This window comes from Anas platyrhynchos, chromosome 2 (genome assembly GCF_047663525.1).
Source record: "Anas platyrhynchos isolate ZD024472 breed Pekin duck chromosome 2, IASCAAS_PekinDuck_T2T, whole genome shotgun sequence".
Taxonomy (NCBI): Eukaryota; Metazoa; Chordata; class Aves; order Anseriformes; family Anatidae; genus Anas; species Anas platyrhynchos.
This window is the reverse complement of record NC_092588.1, coordinates 68,800,227-68,816,023: the sequence shown is the minus strand read 5'-3', so window position 1 is coordinate 68,816,023 and position 15,797 is coordinate 68,800,227. Positions and strand designations below refer to the sequence as shown.

General features: G+C 41.2%; 1 protein-coding gene across 1 annotated transcript in view; it reads right to left on the bottom strand.

Annotated features, from left to right (window-relative positions):
- Positions 1-15,797, bottom strand: part of LOC110353724 (band 4.1-like protein 4B) — a 57,636-nt gene that overhangs the window by 7,267 nt on the left and 34,572 nt on the right. Inside the window, exon 8 of the mRNA XM_021276006.4 lies at positions 1,011-1,079. Coding sequence (XP_021131681.1) covers positions 1,011-1,079 — 69 coding nt within the window. The remainder of the gene's footprint in view (positions 1-1,010; positions 1,080-15,797) is intronic.

The following is a 15,797-nucleotide window of genomic DNA, read 5'->3' as shown; positions in this document are numbered from 1 at the left end:
CGTGGCCCAACAGAGACTGAAGTTGCTTGTCTCTGATCATATGCTAGATATAGATCAGAGATACCAGTAAAACTTAACGTTAAAGGCTGAAATGCTTCATTCTGTCAGTGTAATTTAAAACAAACAAACAAAACAAACTAATAAACTATAAGCCAGTTGTTGCGGTTTACAATTAGAAGCTGGGAATTTTTCTTACAGACCAGAATCCATTCTCCCATTGGAAAGGACGGGAAAGGTTATAATTAGAGTCCCACATCACATATTCCATTATATCAAGTCCTCCAAAAATCTTTCAGAACGCTCTGAATTGCCTGAGTAGATCATTTTGTCACACTTATTATTACATAAATACCCTACCCTTAAAGTAGGGCTTGGACTGGACTTTATTTTGGAGTGGTCAAATAATTGTTTCTGTTCGCATGTAGTTTACCTTACCGAAAAAAACTAAATCCCAACTTCTGTGAAAGCTTAGTAAGAATTAAGTTCAATATTTGATTCAGATTATCAAGTAAACACAAGAGTTTATACAAGGATATCATTGTAGTCGTCAGCACACTAACCATAATTATTCCTTAAAATTCAGATGCAAATTCAATGAAAATCAGGCCCCTTTTTGTGATGGCACAGCAAGCAGTTTCAGGCAGCAGGCCATGCAGTCGCTAGACAGAGGACTGAGTCATTCCCACTCCATTGGAGTGACACTACGGAGCTTCACGAGTCCTGAACTGAACAGCATTTGGGGTCTGACTGCATTAGCAGCGAGCCCTGACCTTTAACTCTTAGTCCTCTGTCTAGTAAGCAGCAACGTCTGAATGCAGGCAAGTTAATTATTTGCATAATGGGAATATTTAACAGATTTTCACTCTAAATTCTGCTTGGAATTTATCTCTTTTTTTTTTTTTTTTTTTTTTTTTGAGGACTACTTAACACATAAGTTTCTGAGACTGTTAAAAAAAAGTCACTTGGAAGTGCATTAAATACACAGTTTTTTAGTTGCACATTCTACTTACAGAAAACTGTGGTACTGTTGTAAAAGGATCGAAAAAAGGATTAGATGTATCAGCAGGGAATGTCTTTATCTTTAAAAAAGATAAAGAAAAAGATGTTACTTTCAGAGCATAAAAATGGAAAAGAAAAAAAAAAAAGCAGCAAAGCATTGCAACTATAGTGACATACCAACAAATTAGAGCAGTTCAGCAGCCCTTGGACCAGACCAAAAAAGACCCCTCCAAAAATGCATACAGAAACCTGATGATGAATAGTCAAAGCATAAATATGAAAACCTAATAGACTGATTTTTACCACGTAATTAAATTTGTTGTGCAGGTTCTGAGCTGATTGCATACAATATACCTTCCAATTCTGTAAACAGTCACTGGATCATTACCTGCTTCCTTCAGCGAGCACTGCATTTAAAAATATGCAATATGAAGTGCAGAAGCAATTTTTTACAGTGCAGAAACTTCAGTTGAAGAACTTTACATATGCTTTACATATACGCTTTACATATTTTACTCCCCCACATTTTCAGTTACACAGTTGTTGTGCAAGACAAACGATCACATAAGATGGGATCGAAAGATAACAGTATGCAAAATAAAAGATATGCACGGACAACTGTTTGTTTCAGGCAGCTGCTGGGATCTGGCTGTCTGCCTGTGTCAAGCGCTGGGCTGTGCTCAAGGATGAGCTCAGGAGGCTTTTATTACAGGACCTGGAATGGACAGGTTAGAGACCAGCACGTCCCTGCATGGAGAAAACTCAGCCTAGAGCATATTGTCACTGCCCCAGGCCCTGCTGGAAGTCACTCCTGCCCTGAAAATTATTTCAAATGTCCATGGAAATTAAAGAAATATTCAAAGTGGCAACAACCTCTGCCCTGCTCCATTGCGAGTGATGCTTCCTCTTTGGAATGCAGACATTATTCATGCCTTCAAAGGGAGGACAAAATATCAAATGCAGGTTTTGAACCACTCTTCATGCTTTCCATTTGGAAAAACACATTTTTCAGTGTACAGGTGTGTTTTTCACTTTATTATAGAAACCGCTGTGCATTTGTTATGCATGTATTCCAGCATAATTTGCTAACTACAGCTATGTAACTGCTGTTGAATAACCAGGAAAGCTACCCTGAATGCCCTAAGCCCTTGTAAGCCAAAGCAAAACCTGAAATTATGACGTCAGATATAATTAAGTAAATATATAGTGTTTATTTTGCAAATAAAATAACAGAAACATATTTGGCTTATAAGGATGCCAAGGGAAATTAACAGCCATCTGTAGGCCTGCTTCTGCGAACATGTGGCGTTAGTCTTGGCATTAATCGTTGGGCTTCTTAAACATGAGGAGTATAGATGGGAAAAATACAGCTCAACATTTAAACACCTTTTTTTAACAGAACAGAGGTGGCTATAAATCAATCATACAGGTGCAAGCAAACAAACAGCTGTGCAAGGGAGAAATTCATTTAAATCATAATTTTCTATGCAAACACTTAAAAGAAAATTTCACACTTTTTTATAGATGTATATTTCTGTCAGCAAAGTGTACGTATACTATACTGCTGGTTGAATCTACTCATCACATTGAAGCAATAGCTCCTTGCAAGTACAAACAGTACAAAACATAAGCATACCCCATTGTAAATCCCATCTTTTAACCAAAGGCAAAGCAACACCGGGATGGGAAGTTGGTTGTTCATGTGCGTTTTTGAGTCTGATATACCACGGCCAAACTTTTTTCTCATTTTGCAGATTGGGCTCATTAAGGAAATGAAGTGCAGTTCCTGAATATAGCAAAGGAAAAGGATGCAGAACAATTTTTGGGCCCCCTGGGATTTGGGATATTTCAGGACGCCAGCCGGCCCTGGCTGCACGCCGAGGCACACAGTGGTGCAGAGCACCCTCTTGCAAAATCAGCGCTGCGACCCGTGCGTGTGGCTGAGGCCAGCCTGCCTATCAAAACCCAGCAAAAAGCAGTTAATCTGGCTTAGTTATCAGCATGACTTCCTCTCCAGCAGGGCTGCGTTTATTTAATCTCAGGAACAAGGCAATCCCGACAAATGAAGGGCTCTGTGGGCTCTAAACCCACCAATTTCCGGCATCTGAATGAAACTGAAAACAGAAATTAAGGAACAGAGGGCGGAAAAAAAGCACACTTGTTTTTCATTTAAGAGTGAGAAACAGAAACCATCCCACTCAGCCTTTAGGATTTAGTCTTTCTTTTTCTTGTTTCCTTATGAGAAGAGGCCGGTGCTGCTCAGATGGCACAACGGCGTTTGTTGGCTTGCCTTGGCCTGGTTGGCCCTGGCCTGGACCTTGATAAGACCACTACTGCTGTCTGCTCAGCACCAGTCCTTAACTATTCACAGCTTGGTTCTTTTCAGGAGGAAAAGAAAATCCTAATCCATGTAATTGCAGAAAAAAATCCATATATTCAAAAATACTTTTCAGACTGAGGCTAAGGTAGGACGGTGAGACAATAAGGGAAAGCACCAGTTAGGCAACTGGCTTATGTAAAATTGCATATGGAAACCTCAGACCACTTCACCCATGAACACCCTTGTCCATGCCTTGGCCAGGAGGCCAAGACCTAAATGTTGCCACCTGAAGGCTGAGAATGAAAGAAGAACAGACCCATCTACCACAATCCTGCAGTTTCTCCACGCTTAGAGACCTTCAGGAGCTTCCAGGCTTCACTTGGGACTGTGAATGTAAGGGGATGAGGGAGAGGAGGTGGGCAGCTCCGTGTGTAGGACAGTCTCACGCAGCTGAACCGTAGCTGCTCAGACTAGCAAAACACAGTAGCCGCTAGTGGACTGTCAACTGATGGGCTGCTGAGGTATGCTGTCTGCTTCGGTATAAAACAAACCAAGAGAAAACAGCGTTAAAGCACACAACTGGGCACAAAAATCCTCATGCTGGCAGATGGAGTGGCAACAGTGTCCACACTGCAGACTTGTGCATTCCAGCAGCACCTCGTGTGCTGAGGGCTTGTTTCACAACCTCACATGCCTCTAGCTCGAAAGGTCAGGGAGCACTACCATAGCAGAACTATTCTGGACAAGTGTCTCCTTGTCTAGAATATTTGGCTTAGCAAGTTGAGAATTTGCTAAGCCTAAAAGAACACTTGGTTCAAGAAAGAAATAAAGGGAGGAAGGAAGGAAGGAAGGAAGGAAGGAAGGAAGGAAGGAAGGAAGGAAGGAAGGAAGGAAGGAAGGAAGGAAGGAAGGAAGGAAGGAAGGAAGGAAGGAAGAGAGAGAAAGAGAGAAGGAAGGAAGGAAGAAGGGAAGGAAGGAAGGAAGGAAGGAAGGAAGGAAGGAAGGAAGGAAGGAAGGAAGGAAGGAAGGAAGGAAGGAAGAGAAAGAGAGAAGGAAGGAAGGAAGAAGGGAAGGAAGGAAGGAAGGAAGGAAGGAAGGAAGGAAGGAAGGAAGGAAGGAAGGAAGGAAGGAAGGAAGGAAAGAAGGAAGGAAGGAAGGAAGGAAGGAAGGAAGGAAGGAAGGAAGGAAGGAAGGAAGGAAGGAAGGAAGGAAGGAAGGAAGGAAGGAAGAGAGAGAAAGAGAGAAGGAAGGAAGGAAGAAGGGAAGGAAGGAAGGAAGGAAGGAAGGAAGGAAGGAAGGAAGGAAGGAAGGAAGGAAGGAAGGAAGGAAGGAAGAGAAAGAGAGAAGGAAGGAAGGAAGAAGGGAAGGAAGGAAGGAAGGAAGGAAGGAAGGAAGGAAGGAAGGAAGGAAGGAAGGAAGGAAGGAAGGAAGGAAGGAAGGAAGGAAGGAAGGAAGGAAGGAAGGAAGGAAGGAAGGAAGGAAGGAAGGAAGGAAGGAAGGAAGAAGTTACATAAAAATTATCTGTGGATAATTTTCTGCTAGTACTCAAAAATTCTTGTTGCACTCAGCCATCCATGGGGCTGACACATTTTGGAGGTATCTGTCACAACCAGAAAGAACTAACAGCACTAGCTTTCCTTGATATTTATACTGCAGGGAAGACTGAAGGAGGGTGAAGGAAGAAAAGGGACAACATAATAAGAACTTTCTCCTTTTCATGTGTGCAAAAACGTCTTCTGGACAGCGTTTAAAATCTCGGTAAGAACACTTGTACACATTTTAAGTGGGTTAGAAGAAAAAAAAATATGAAATGTTCTCATAAAAGCAAACTGAACTTGGAGAGACAAAGAAGGAGTATTCCCACCTGAAATGAAAACAGCAGGAGAGTTGTGGAAAATGAGTTAGTAGTTGGAATGTGTTAATTGAAATAAAATGAGCTATTTCTGGTATTTCTATCAGAGGGGAATATTATAAATGTTCTTGCTGTTCCAAAAAAAATGACACTTCGGGGAACAGCAGGCTTAATTTGGGTATGTTCTTCTACATTTAGAGTACCCCGTGTATCCACTGCCCTGCCACAACAGCTTCTCCTTCTGCAAGGGTCTGATAAGCTGTTGTGCTGTTGACAGGCAAATGTTGTTCTTCGCTTCACTTGGCTTCACCCCCATCCCATGCACCTTGACCTTACAATATGCTGGAGAAGCTGTGTGCTGTCAGTGGGTTTACGCAAGACAAACACTTCGCTAAGTTCCTGTGCTTTGGAGCAGAAGCAGAGCTGCTAACACCTGAAATGGTGCCGTAAACATATCTCTCAGTATACACATACAGCCAGAGGAATATTCGGTGGTGCTTTATTTAAAAACGCATGCTATAAGTTAAATACCATCACATCCGTACAGCACAGAGGTGAGATTCATTTCGACTTGTCAAACTAGAAAAAATCAGCAGCTGAAACTCCTGGAGTAAATTGCATTAGCATTTCCCAGTCCTGATGAGTGATACGACTTAAAAACCATGAGTTATCTATTAGACCCACTTTTCAAAAGCAGTGATAGGATTCTGAACCCTGCAATTATTCAGTAAAGCTCCATTTCTGCTGTCATATTTTGGTGGCTATTTCCATAATGAGGTGGAAAATGTGAAAACAAAGATTTTCCGGTATTTTTCACCACACAGTACCTTCATGGCCAAACAAAGTATTTTGAGTGGAAGTAGTTCTTGGCTCCGATGACCACTCCACATAACATTAACGCCAGCTCATTCCCTTTGTGTGTGGCAACAAAAATGACATGACAGGCAGGCATGCGTAGTCGCTGCCTGGGTGCACAAGGCAAAAATCAGCCTAAATTATGAACTTGTGACAGGATGGAGATGTAAACCAGCAATACCATGGGCTAATCATTCTTGGAAAAGGCTTTGTGAACTAAATGCCCTGATGAACCAAACTTGTTGTGAATCCCATGCGTGCTGTATCCCAGGCCACCTTCTTGTCAAGGAAGGCAGGATGCTTTCTGCTTGTCGAAGTGATGTCCAGGTATCAGTGTCAGCAGATGGATTTAATTCACACACATTAAAGAGGGGCAGTTTTGCAGAAGTGTGCCATTGAAAATGCCCTAAGGCACCAAATGAGACATTTCAGAAGAGGATGGGTTTCTGTGCTCTGCCAATCTGGGAACACTCGGTGTTCATAAATCTCCCTGGCTGCTGTTGTTCCCTCTGTGGAGATGGCACTGGGATGTCTCCCTCCCAGTTCCTCCTGGTCTTCAGGTCTCCCTTGATCATGCAAGTGCCATGTAGAGAGCCACACTCATCCCATGCTGTCTGAGCCAGGCTTGCTTGTGAATCTCTCAGATGACAAGCGTTTTGTTCCTCTGCTTGTTGCAGTACACCAGCCGTTCTCTGAGTCTTGCATGGCACTGAATCCACCTGTCCTCAATCATGCCAGCCAGCAGACACCTTGTTCTTGATGTCTCAATGGGCCTCAGGCAATCCTGCTAATATTTTCCTCTTCCTCAGACGCTTTCCTTCCTCTTAGAGTCACCTTATGCAACCATTGCTACCAGGGAGGAGTCGTCAGGAGGTGGCTGTGTGGCTCCTTGGTTGTGCTCCAGCGATCTCTGGCTCCCACATGGATGCTTAAAGGAGTTCATGGGAGCGATGTACATGGCTCAGCCTCTGCTGAAACCTTGCCTTGCTGTAGCTATAGCATTTCACAGGTACTTAACATACAGTAGTTTGTGGCTATAGTATAAGGCATATGATATTTACAAGTAGGTCTACCTAAAACACAGTAGTGAAGATAAAATCCTGAATCTTCACACCAACTTTTGTACTAACTTGGAAGGACAGCCCTGCAAATTGTGTAGGTGCTAGCATCCCTCTTCTACTGCCCTGACAGACAGAACTCTGCCAATCCTTGCTCTAAGGATTGTAATTCTGAGCTGCTAGCACAGTGATTTCAGAAGTAGTGGAGCAGGGGGCAGAAATAATGTTATTAAGTCAGCACGGCAGCTCTACAGGCCATCAGAAGGGAATGCATGTCCTGGGTTTGGCTTTACAACGTAGCTTTGCCTTGAGACTGTTTTGGAGAACACGTTTAATTCTTCAAAACAAGACAGAGTATGGACAATTCAGATGTGGTGAAAGCAAAACAGTGTCCACGCTGTCACAGTCCTAGGGATTTTCAGTACTCCTTTGCTGCTGCTGTGAAGGTGAACAAGCTTAAGCAGAACATAATCTCAGCATGGGCTGTCAGCCTAGTCACCATCCCCTGAGGAAAACGTGGTGAGGCAAAATGATGTCACAGTCTTGGTGTGTTGGCTAAAATGCATATTAAAGACTGCAGCATTTGCTTGGTCTTTGTTTAAAACACAGAAAGGAAACAAAGAAAAAGCAGCAGGTACATTCGCTGGATGTGGTGGGTTTTCTTCTCCAACGTCGCTGCAGAATAAGTTAGTTGCATTGCTAGGACAGCTAACACAGTTACCTTTTTTGCCCCTTGGTCTTTACCAATGAAACCAACGATGCTCCAGGTGCCTAGATCATGTGCACAGCTAGCAAAATCAAGTGGCATCTTCTGCAGGTGTAGACTTTTGTCACAGAAGAAAGTCACTAAATATGGATAACATGAAGAGGAGGAAAGGAGTACTGTGATTACTGCCAGATGAGAGTGCCCCAGGTAAGCCAAATATTTCCCAATTTGACAGCCAGCAGGAAGACTATACATAAATTTTGTACCAGATGCAAACTCACCACTAGCCACACCTGATTATTTCTAGGGACAGACACCGACAGCTCATCATCCAATAACTGTTGGCTCACCATGCCTTATTAACACAGAGACTTCAGATCCAGGTACGTTTTGACACAGGCTGACTAACAACCACATAACATACATTAACATTTTCAAAAGCTTCGGGATCACATTCCTCTGTTGAAAAGTTATGACAGATTGACACAAACAGTGCACTGCCTGACTTCTGTCCAACACAAACAAATAGCTTGTCTTTCTACTGTGAGCAAACTCTACTGGTATAAGAGCAAAGTTGGCTGATAGTCCTAAAGTGTCTGGAAACTCAACCAATCATGGTCTCCTTGAATGTCAGGATAGTAAGGAATATTTTGTATTAATTTTCTGTCCTACTTTTATGGGCTATTCAGCTCTGCCAAAATCCCCAAGAGTTTATACAATTCATTATTCGACAGGAAGAGAATAGCATAGGTAGATTAAAGTCAGTGGAGCTACGGAACAAGTGTTATAATGACAAGCTGAACCACTTTTTAATATATCCATCCAGGAGGACAATTGTGCTTATTTTCAGCTTCAGCATGTGATCTGTCCCAGTGTCTACCACAGTATTAATCTGTGCACGTGCCTAGAAACTTTGGTGACCCCCCTTGTGGGTTAGGATCTACTCAGATACACAGAGATGCTGACTCCTGCACTGTGCTGCTGCTTGCCAGTCTCACTGCTCTAAAAGTCTGCTCTAAACTGTGCCTCTGTATGGCAATAAGACATTACCATCACAGTAAGCCACTCTTTCTACATGAACACTGCTTCTTTAAATGTCACAGATACAAAATTATTTGGTCTTAACACTGAGCTCAACTTGATCAGAAGCTAAAAGTCTATTAAGAACCATTTAAGATCAGTGCATGAACAAATCCAATCCCATATCTAGAAAATCTTTTGTGATATATGTTGCATAAAAAAAAAAAAACTATTTATTCGTAACTTCATGCCCTTGGCTACTGAATCATTCATATAAGCACTGAAATAAAGAACAGGTCCTGCCTTGTCTGCAAGTAAAATCTTGGGACAAGCATTCAAGCGCAACAGCTCATTAAGCACATACATTTACGAATTCAAACACTTGCACTGTTATACTTTGTGAATTCAATGCCACAAAACACATCAGATGCCTCTGTGCCTGTTGAGTCCTTTATTAAACCAATCCAGCAACAAAGTGAACGTGTTGTTCCTTTTCTCAGTTTATTTCCATCTTTTCAAGAGCAGATTGGGATGCTGCCTTAAAATCCAGTCTTCCAGTCCCAGACACTGTTCTCAGGCATCTTCCATAACTAAAGAGATTAGTCCCAACCAAGGGATAATCCCAATCGATTAGGCCTATTAGCACAGAGCTCATTCTCCCCCCTCCTTAATTACAGCAGAAATTTCTCCTTTGGACTGAGTGGAAAAGTACAGAGCTCTTCTGTTTGGGCCAGGAATGACGGCATTTTGAACGCCAGAAGGCTGCTGTACCATCTGAGCAGAGCCCTGCTTCCCTGCAAGTTGTTTGTTGGGCTGAGGATGCAGGGGATCCATTATTAAAGACATCTCTTTGAAAGCAACTGAAGGAGATTATAATGCTGCAGTGGACAGGAAAGGAAGAAGGAAATAGGAGCGAGGCCAAATGATGACAGTCCCGTCCCTGGAGGTCTGTTTGTGGCACTGACTCAGGGGAAGAATCACACTGTGAATAAGTGGCACGAGCAGATCCTGGTCCCCAGGCAGGGATTCCTGCCCGTCCCAGCAGGAGCTTGCAGGTGAGCCAAACGGGGAGCTGGAGGTTTCCTGTGAGGCACGTTTCCAGCACTGCTGCCTCCAAGGGCCTTTCCCAACACCACGTTGTGATGGGGGCCGAAGCACACAGAGGTCTGGCAACCTCTGCTGATATTATGGCCCCTGGGAAAATTGTGGTTAACTCATTCAATTCAGAAAAACCTTGAAGCCTTTCTAAATTGTAAGAGGAGCAGAGGATGCTCCTGTCAACCCCATAGTGAGGGAGTAATGAGAGGGTTTATGATTACCTTTCTGAGCTTCTCCCCAAAAGCCTTGGGACAGCTGAAGTCTAAGACCTAGGATACTCTGTTTTCTTGGGGAGGTGTTTTTTTTTTTTTTTTTTTTTTTTGTTGTTGTTTTTATTTTTTTAATTTATTTATTACTTTGTGATTTTTTTTTTTTTTTTTTTTATTGCATGCTTTAGGAGTGTGATGCCCGTGAGTTTGGGAATTAGCTGTTTGTGAAGCAGGAATATGCCCACTTCAGCCATACTGTAGATGGGAAGGAAAGCCTTAACCCATACTGCCTAAGTGCCCATGTTCTTGGTGGGGGAGAAAGCACAGTTTCTCCAATCCTTTTTATTTTTTTCTTTTTTTTTTTCCAAACCATAGCAACAAGACAGGAGGGATCTGAAGGGCAAACCTGCTTTAGAGGCACACACAGACGTATGGCTCTGCTGATCACAGACACTTTGAAGAGGCTGAGCTTTGTCTGAAGTCTGGGCAGCTCAGCCACTGATGCAAACACATGGGCTCTAGCTGGATGTGAGCTCCTGAGCTTCACGGTTATTGGTCTTGACAGTTTGCTTGATTCGGATGCAACACAAGATGAGTGCCAAAGCGTACACAAATTCAGGTGGTCAGAAGCCCACTGTACTCGGCACATGAGTTCCCAAATTCAGCATTGCCAACAGGGTTCCCAGCAGAGCGCATGCACATGCCTTGGTGTGAGTGCCAGAGAGCACGGGCACCTTCTTCATTTTATGCCATCTTGGCAACATACAGCGCTTTGCCAAAAGTGGCCAAGTGATGTTCCAGTGCATCAGAGCACTTCAAGACTCTAGCCAGTTCTTTGGCAGAGGACCAACAAATGACATGAGCTTGTTAAACATGTTTTGTAGAGATTCACTCTCCTGACCTCGCTGGCTGTTCCACCAAGAGGGGTGGGAGGTTGGTCTTGGGTTGCTGAACATGGGATGAATGTCCTGCCATAAAACAAGCCATAAATACACAGTTCTTCCACAGTGATGGTTCTGTGGCCAAGTTCCAGGGAATAACTCTAAAGAGCATGCTAGAACTGCTCTCTAGTCAGCAGGCTTGAACTGCTGTGATGTAGAGGACATCTACCCATGTAGAAATTTTCCTCCTCAGTCCAAAACAGCTTAGCATTTTGTTTTTCAGTGTGATGCAAATGGTAATGAAAAGAAGAGGACCCTTTCTGAGCTCAGTGGATTTCAATCCAATTACCATGATAGTTGACTATCTGGATTTAAGCAAGTTTTCTTTCTTCCACAAATAAATGACAATTTTCTGCTATGATCCACAATACTTGGGATGAGGCACAGAAACTGTGCAGTTAACAGAAACATTCTGAGATTTAGGCAAACTCACATTTATCAGTTCCACTTCCCATTTATTTCTGTTATTGCCATTCCTCTGAGTTATGAGACTGTAGTAAAAGGCTCTGTACAAAGGCAAAGCAACAGATCTGCCCTGATGAAAATCTCACAAGTCAATGACTGGGTCTCTGTTTCATAGTTGTTTACTGGTAGACAGACTACAACAAATTAAATAGACAATATGCCTCGGTAGGAGACTTCCCCACTGTGGTAAATAACAGTAAAAAGCAGAGGACAGATCAATAGATGAGAGAAAGTCATTGATCACTTAGGTCTTGCTGATGGCTTCTCAGAAGAGGCTGCTATTGGCGCTGCTTAGGAATTCTCGTCAGAAAATGACCATTCATTCAAACCCAATTTGTTACAAAAGAATCAGTGCTGATTCAATTTTTTCTATACTTAAAAAATAATAATTAAAAAAGGTTTTTATCTCAGTATTTTGTAAGAGTATGTAGAGTAGGTATTAGTGCCTAATTTAGAAATGATGTTTTGTTTGGAAACGTGAGTTCATTGAAATTAATTAAGGAACATTACTTGAAACTGAGACACTTCAAAATTACTAAAATGAAAGCATTTCTAGGTGGCCTGATATTTCACTCTACACTTCCAACCACTCTCTGATATTTGATTGAGGATGCTTTCCAAAATGCAGACTTCGGAAAGAAAATGTAGACAACTAGATTTTACTTTAACCACAGCAAAAGAAGAAAAGAAAGAAAGAAAGAAAAAAAAAAGATTCCCTATCAGTTCCGATCATTTGAGTGGTAAATAAAAAGAAAGTTTACTTGGTCTTTTTGCTGTTTTTACAAGTTGAGTCACCCACCAGACAGTCAAAAAAAAAAAAAAAAAACAGCTCAGAAAGCAGATGTTTTCATTTTCAGTTGGAGCTTGGAGGCATTCAATTGAAATTCCACAGAACAGCCAAGCAGTTAGCATCGCACTTGCTATCGCACTGGAAAAATGTGAATTAGAATTACACATATATCAATTCATTAGTGTGTTTGAAAGAAAACAAATACACAATAGTTACTCACTGGAGTCTAAATGCAATTGTCACTAATCACAGTGAAGAAGAGAGATTAGGAACTTCACAGTCGCAGAGACAAAAGGAATGATGTGCTTCTCAGGCCAAAGGATAGGTGATAATACGTCTTTATCAAAAGACTTTCAGACATAATAGCTGCATCACTATATTGGTCTCATTGAGAGCAAGCATAAAGAGATATACCTAGTTTCAAGCAGGCTTTTGCATGGAGGCTGAACATTTTTCTATTACATGGATTACTGTAGAGTGGAAAAGTGGACTCAGGCTGTACATCCAAAAGTTGATGCCCTGTGTCTGAAAAGCCCTGCAATGTCAATTGTTCACTTTCACTCATCTTAGGCAGATGTTACACCTGCTAACTGCTGCTAAGGATATGAAGCACATTCTCTTGAAAAATAAAGCAAAAAAATGAAAAAAAAATGACCAAAAGTACGACTGAACACATCAAACACATTTTGCAAAGTTATGCAGGTTCTAAAAGATTTGCTGAAGATGCCCCTTCTCAGCTTGCAGCCGGAGGTGGATGTCAGACAATTTAAAATTGGGTTGCTTGCATTTGCCTGATCTCCTTTACTTATTCTGATGTTCCTTTCAAGCAATAAAGAAAGCTGCTACTGTGGTGGAATGATCACGTTTTTCATGGGAAGGCAGGAGAAAGAGATTGCAGGTAGCATTTCCTTTTCTTTTTTATTTTTTTTTTGTTAAGCTATGATAACCTTTGTGATGCTCAAGTTTTCACAGAATCACAGAATGTTTGAGGTTGGAAGGGAACTCTGGAGGTCCCCTGCCTTTGTTCATTTTATGATTTCTACAGGCATAGGGCAGGCACATGGAATGCTAGGGGACAGTTATAACAGCATCTTAAAAAGTACAGAAATGACTAAAAATAGCTGTATATGGCAGATTTTATCACCTCTCCAGGAAAAAAACTCCTGCCATCTTGATCCAAACTATCTTCTGACAACACATCTTTATCTGTCTTCATCTCAAGTTTTATTAGAAGTTTGCCAGCGGGTCATTCAGTATTTAAAAGCAGTGAATTACAGAGTAGGCACAGTGCAGCATCACACGCCTGCACTTTTTTCCACTTAACACCTTCCCCTCGTTTTGGTACCTTTTCTTGCTCATGTACACATCCTATCCAATTTATCACAGTGTCCACTGGTGCATAGTCAGCAGTGGATTTCACCTTCTGGATATTTATTTTTATGCAGAATTCACTTTCAATTAGTTAAAGAAATAGGGAAGTGTTGAATCATCTGTCATACATTTACAGCGCTCACCAAGTTGTTCCGTTGAGCAAAAGGGGCTAAAGGGAACATAAACATTCATCGAGCCAATGAATTTAAATTCCTTAAACTAAGGGCAAAATAAAAGTAAATCTAAATGTTCACAGTTCATCTTTTAGCAATCTCTCGTTCTGCTTCTCGACTAAGTCAACGTGCCCTTCTGTAATGGGCAAATGGGAACAAATTCCCAAACAGTTGGGAAGCAATCAAAGCATTTGTATTTTTTAGAGAATGTTAAACTAAGATCCAGCAGGCAGTCTCTGAGTCTGACTGCATTCCCAGACACTCGGTTATCTTGCATGCTAGTAATTCAATAGACTGCTTATGAGACCAGCACCCACCAGCAAAGCTCCATGCTCAAACTACGTGCAGAGCTACATATTAGTTGCAAATCCTATTTATAGTGCTTTACCCATGCAGACTATCAGAAGCAGCTATCAGGGAAACATCCAGTCCAAAATGCATTCACCCATTATTTTGGCTGCTTAAGCGCCATGATTGCTTCTAAATGTGCTAAGTCCCCTCTCTGGTTATTAGCATGCTTTATATAACCTAAATGATGCTCAGGTAATTTGCATTTGCTTGAATCAGACACTGTGCTCCCAGGAGCCTGGCACTGCATGCAGCACTGAGTACTTCCCCTCTGCAATCCCCCATCAAACGTCTCATACTCAATTTGACTGAGCAGTACGCTGCACCCCTTTGAATTGTGTTCTTATCTGGTTGAACATGCAGGGCCCCTTTCTTTGGCAGAAAAAAAGGCTCTTTGCAATATCAATATTTCAATTTTCAGTATTCCTTGGGTTCCTATGGAGTTAGATTTATTGCCTGTTGCTACAAGCTTTTTATATAAAAGTAGATTGCTTTAGCAATTGCTGCTCTTCGCTATTTCTTTATTTAATATGCAGTTAAAATGCAAAAAAAAATGAAACTGGGAATAAATGTACATTTAACATTTTGCTTACTGCTTTGGGTTCTTATGTGTATGTATAGCTGTACATATAACAGACAAACCACTCCTTTGTGCACATTGTTTTGCTAATAATTGGCTATTGCATGTAAGCTACCCTATCTGAATGTGCAAATATTGTAATTGAGAGTCTGGCTCAGAAAATAGCATTTTTGAACTCTTTCCTTTGACTTCAGGTCATATTTATTGCTTCTGATGAATCTTGTAATAAATTCCTTTCCTTTCCTTTCCTTTCCTTTCCTTTCCTTTCCTTTCCTTTCCTTTCCTTTCCTTTCCTTTCCTTTCCTTTCCTTTCCTTTCCTTTCCTTTCCTTTCCTTTCCTTTCCTTTCCTTTCCTTTCCTTTCCTTTCCTTTCCTTTCCTTTCCTTTCCTTTCCTTTCCTTTCCTTTCCTTTCCTTTCCTTTCCTTTCCTTTCCTTTCCTTTCCTTTCCTTTCCTTTCCTTTCCTTTCCTTCGTTCTTTTCTTCTTTTCTTTTCTTTTCTTTTCTTTTCTTTTCTTTTCTTTTCTTTTCTTTTCTTTTCTTTTCTTTTCTTTTCTTTTCTTTTCTTTTCTTTTCTTTTCTTTTCTTTTCTTTTCTTTTCTTTTCTTTTCTTTTCTTTTCTTTTCTTTTCTTTTCTTTTCTTTTCTTTTCTTTTCTTTTCTTTTCTTTTCTTTTCTTCTTTTTAAATGAAGATATGAAAGTTTCTAATTTTGAAATACATCACATAGCCTACCTAAGTTTTAAGAAGACCTATTTTATCTTCAGTATGTAGTTCGCAGTAAGTAAAGCATTTATAAATTTGTCTCTGACTAAGATGTTTTACAGACCCCTGGGGATGGAGAGATACTTGATCTATATTTTCAGCCACTTGTAGTAGTTACATGCTAGATAATGCTCTTATAAAATATTGCATTATAGACACCTGTTTAGAAATCAATGCCAAAAGGACCGATTGTGGAGCTATTTAAAAGTTTTATGTGTTTACCTGCCTTCCATTGAAACTTTGCTTTGCAT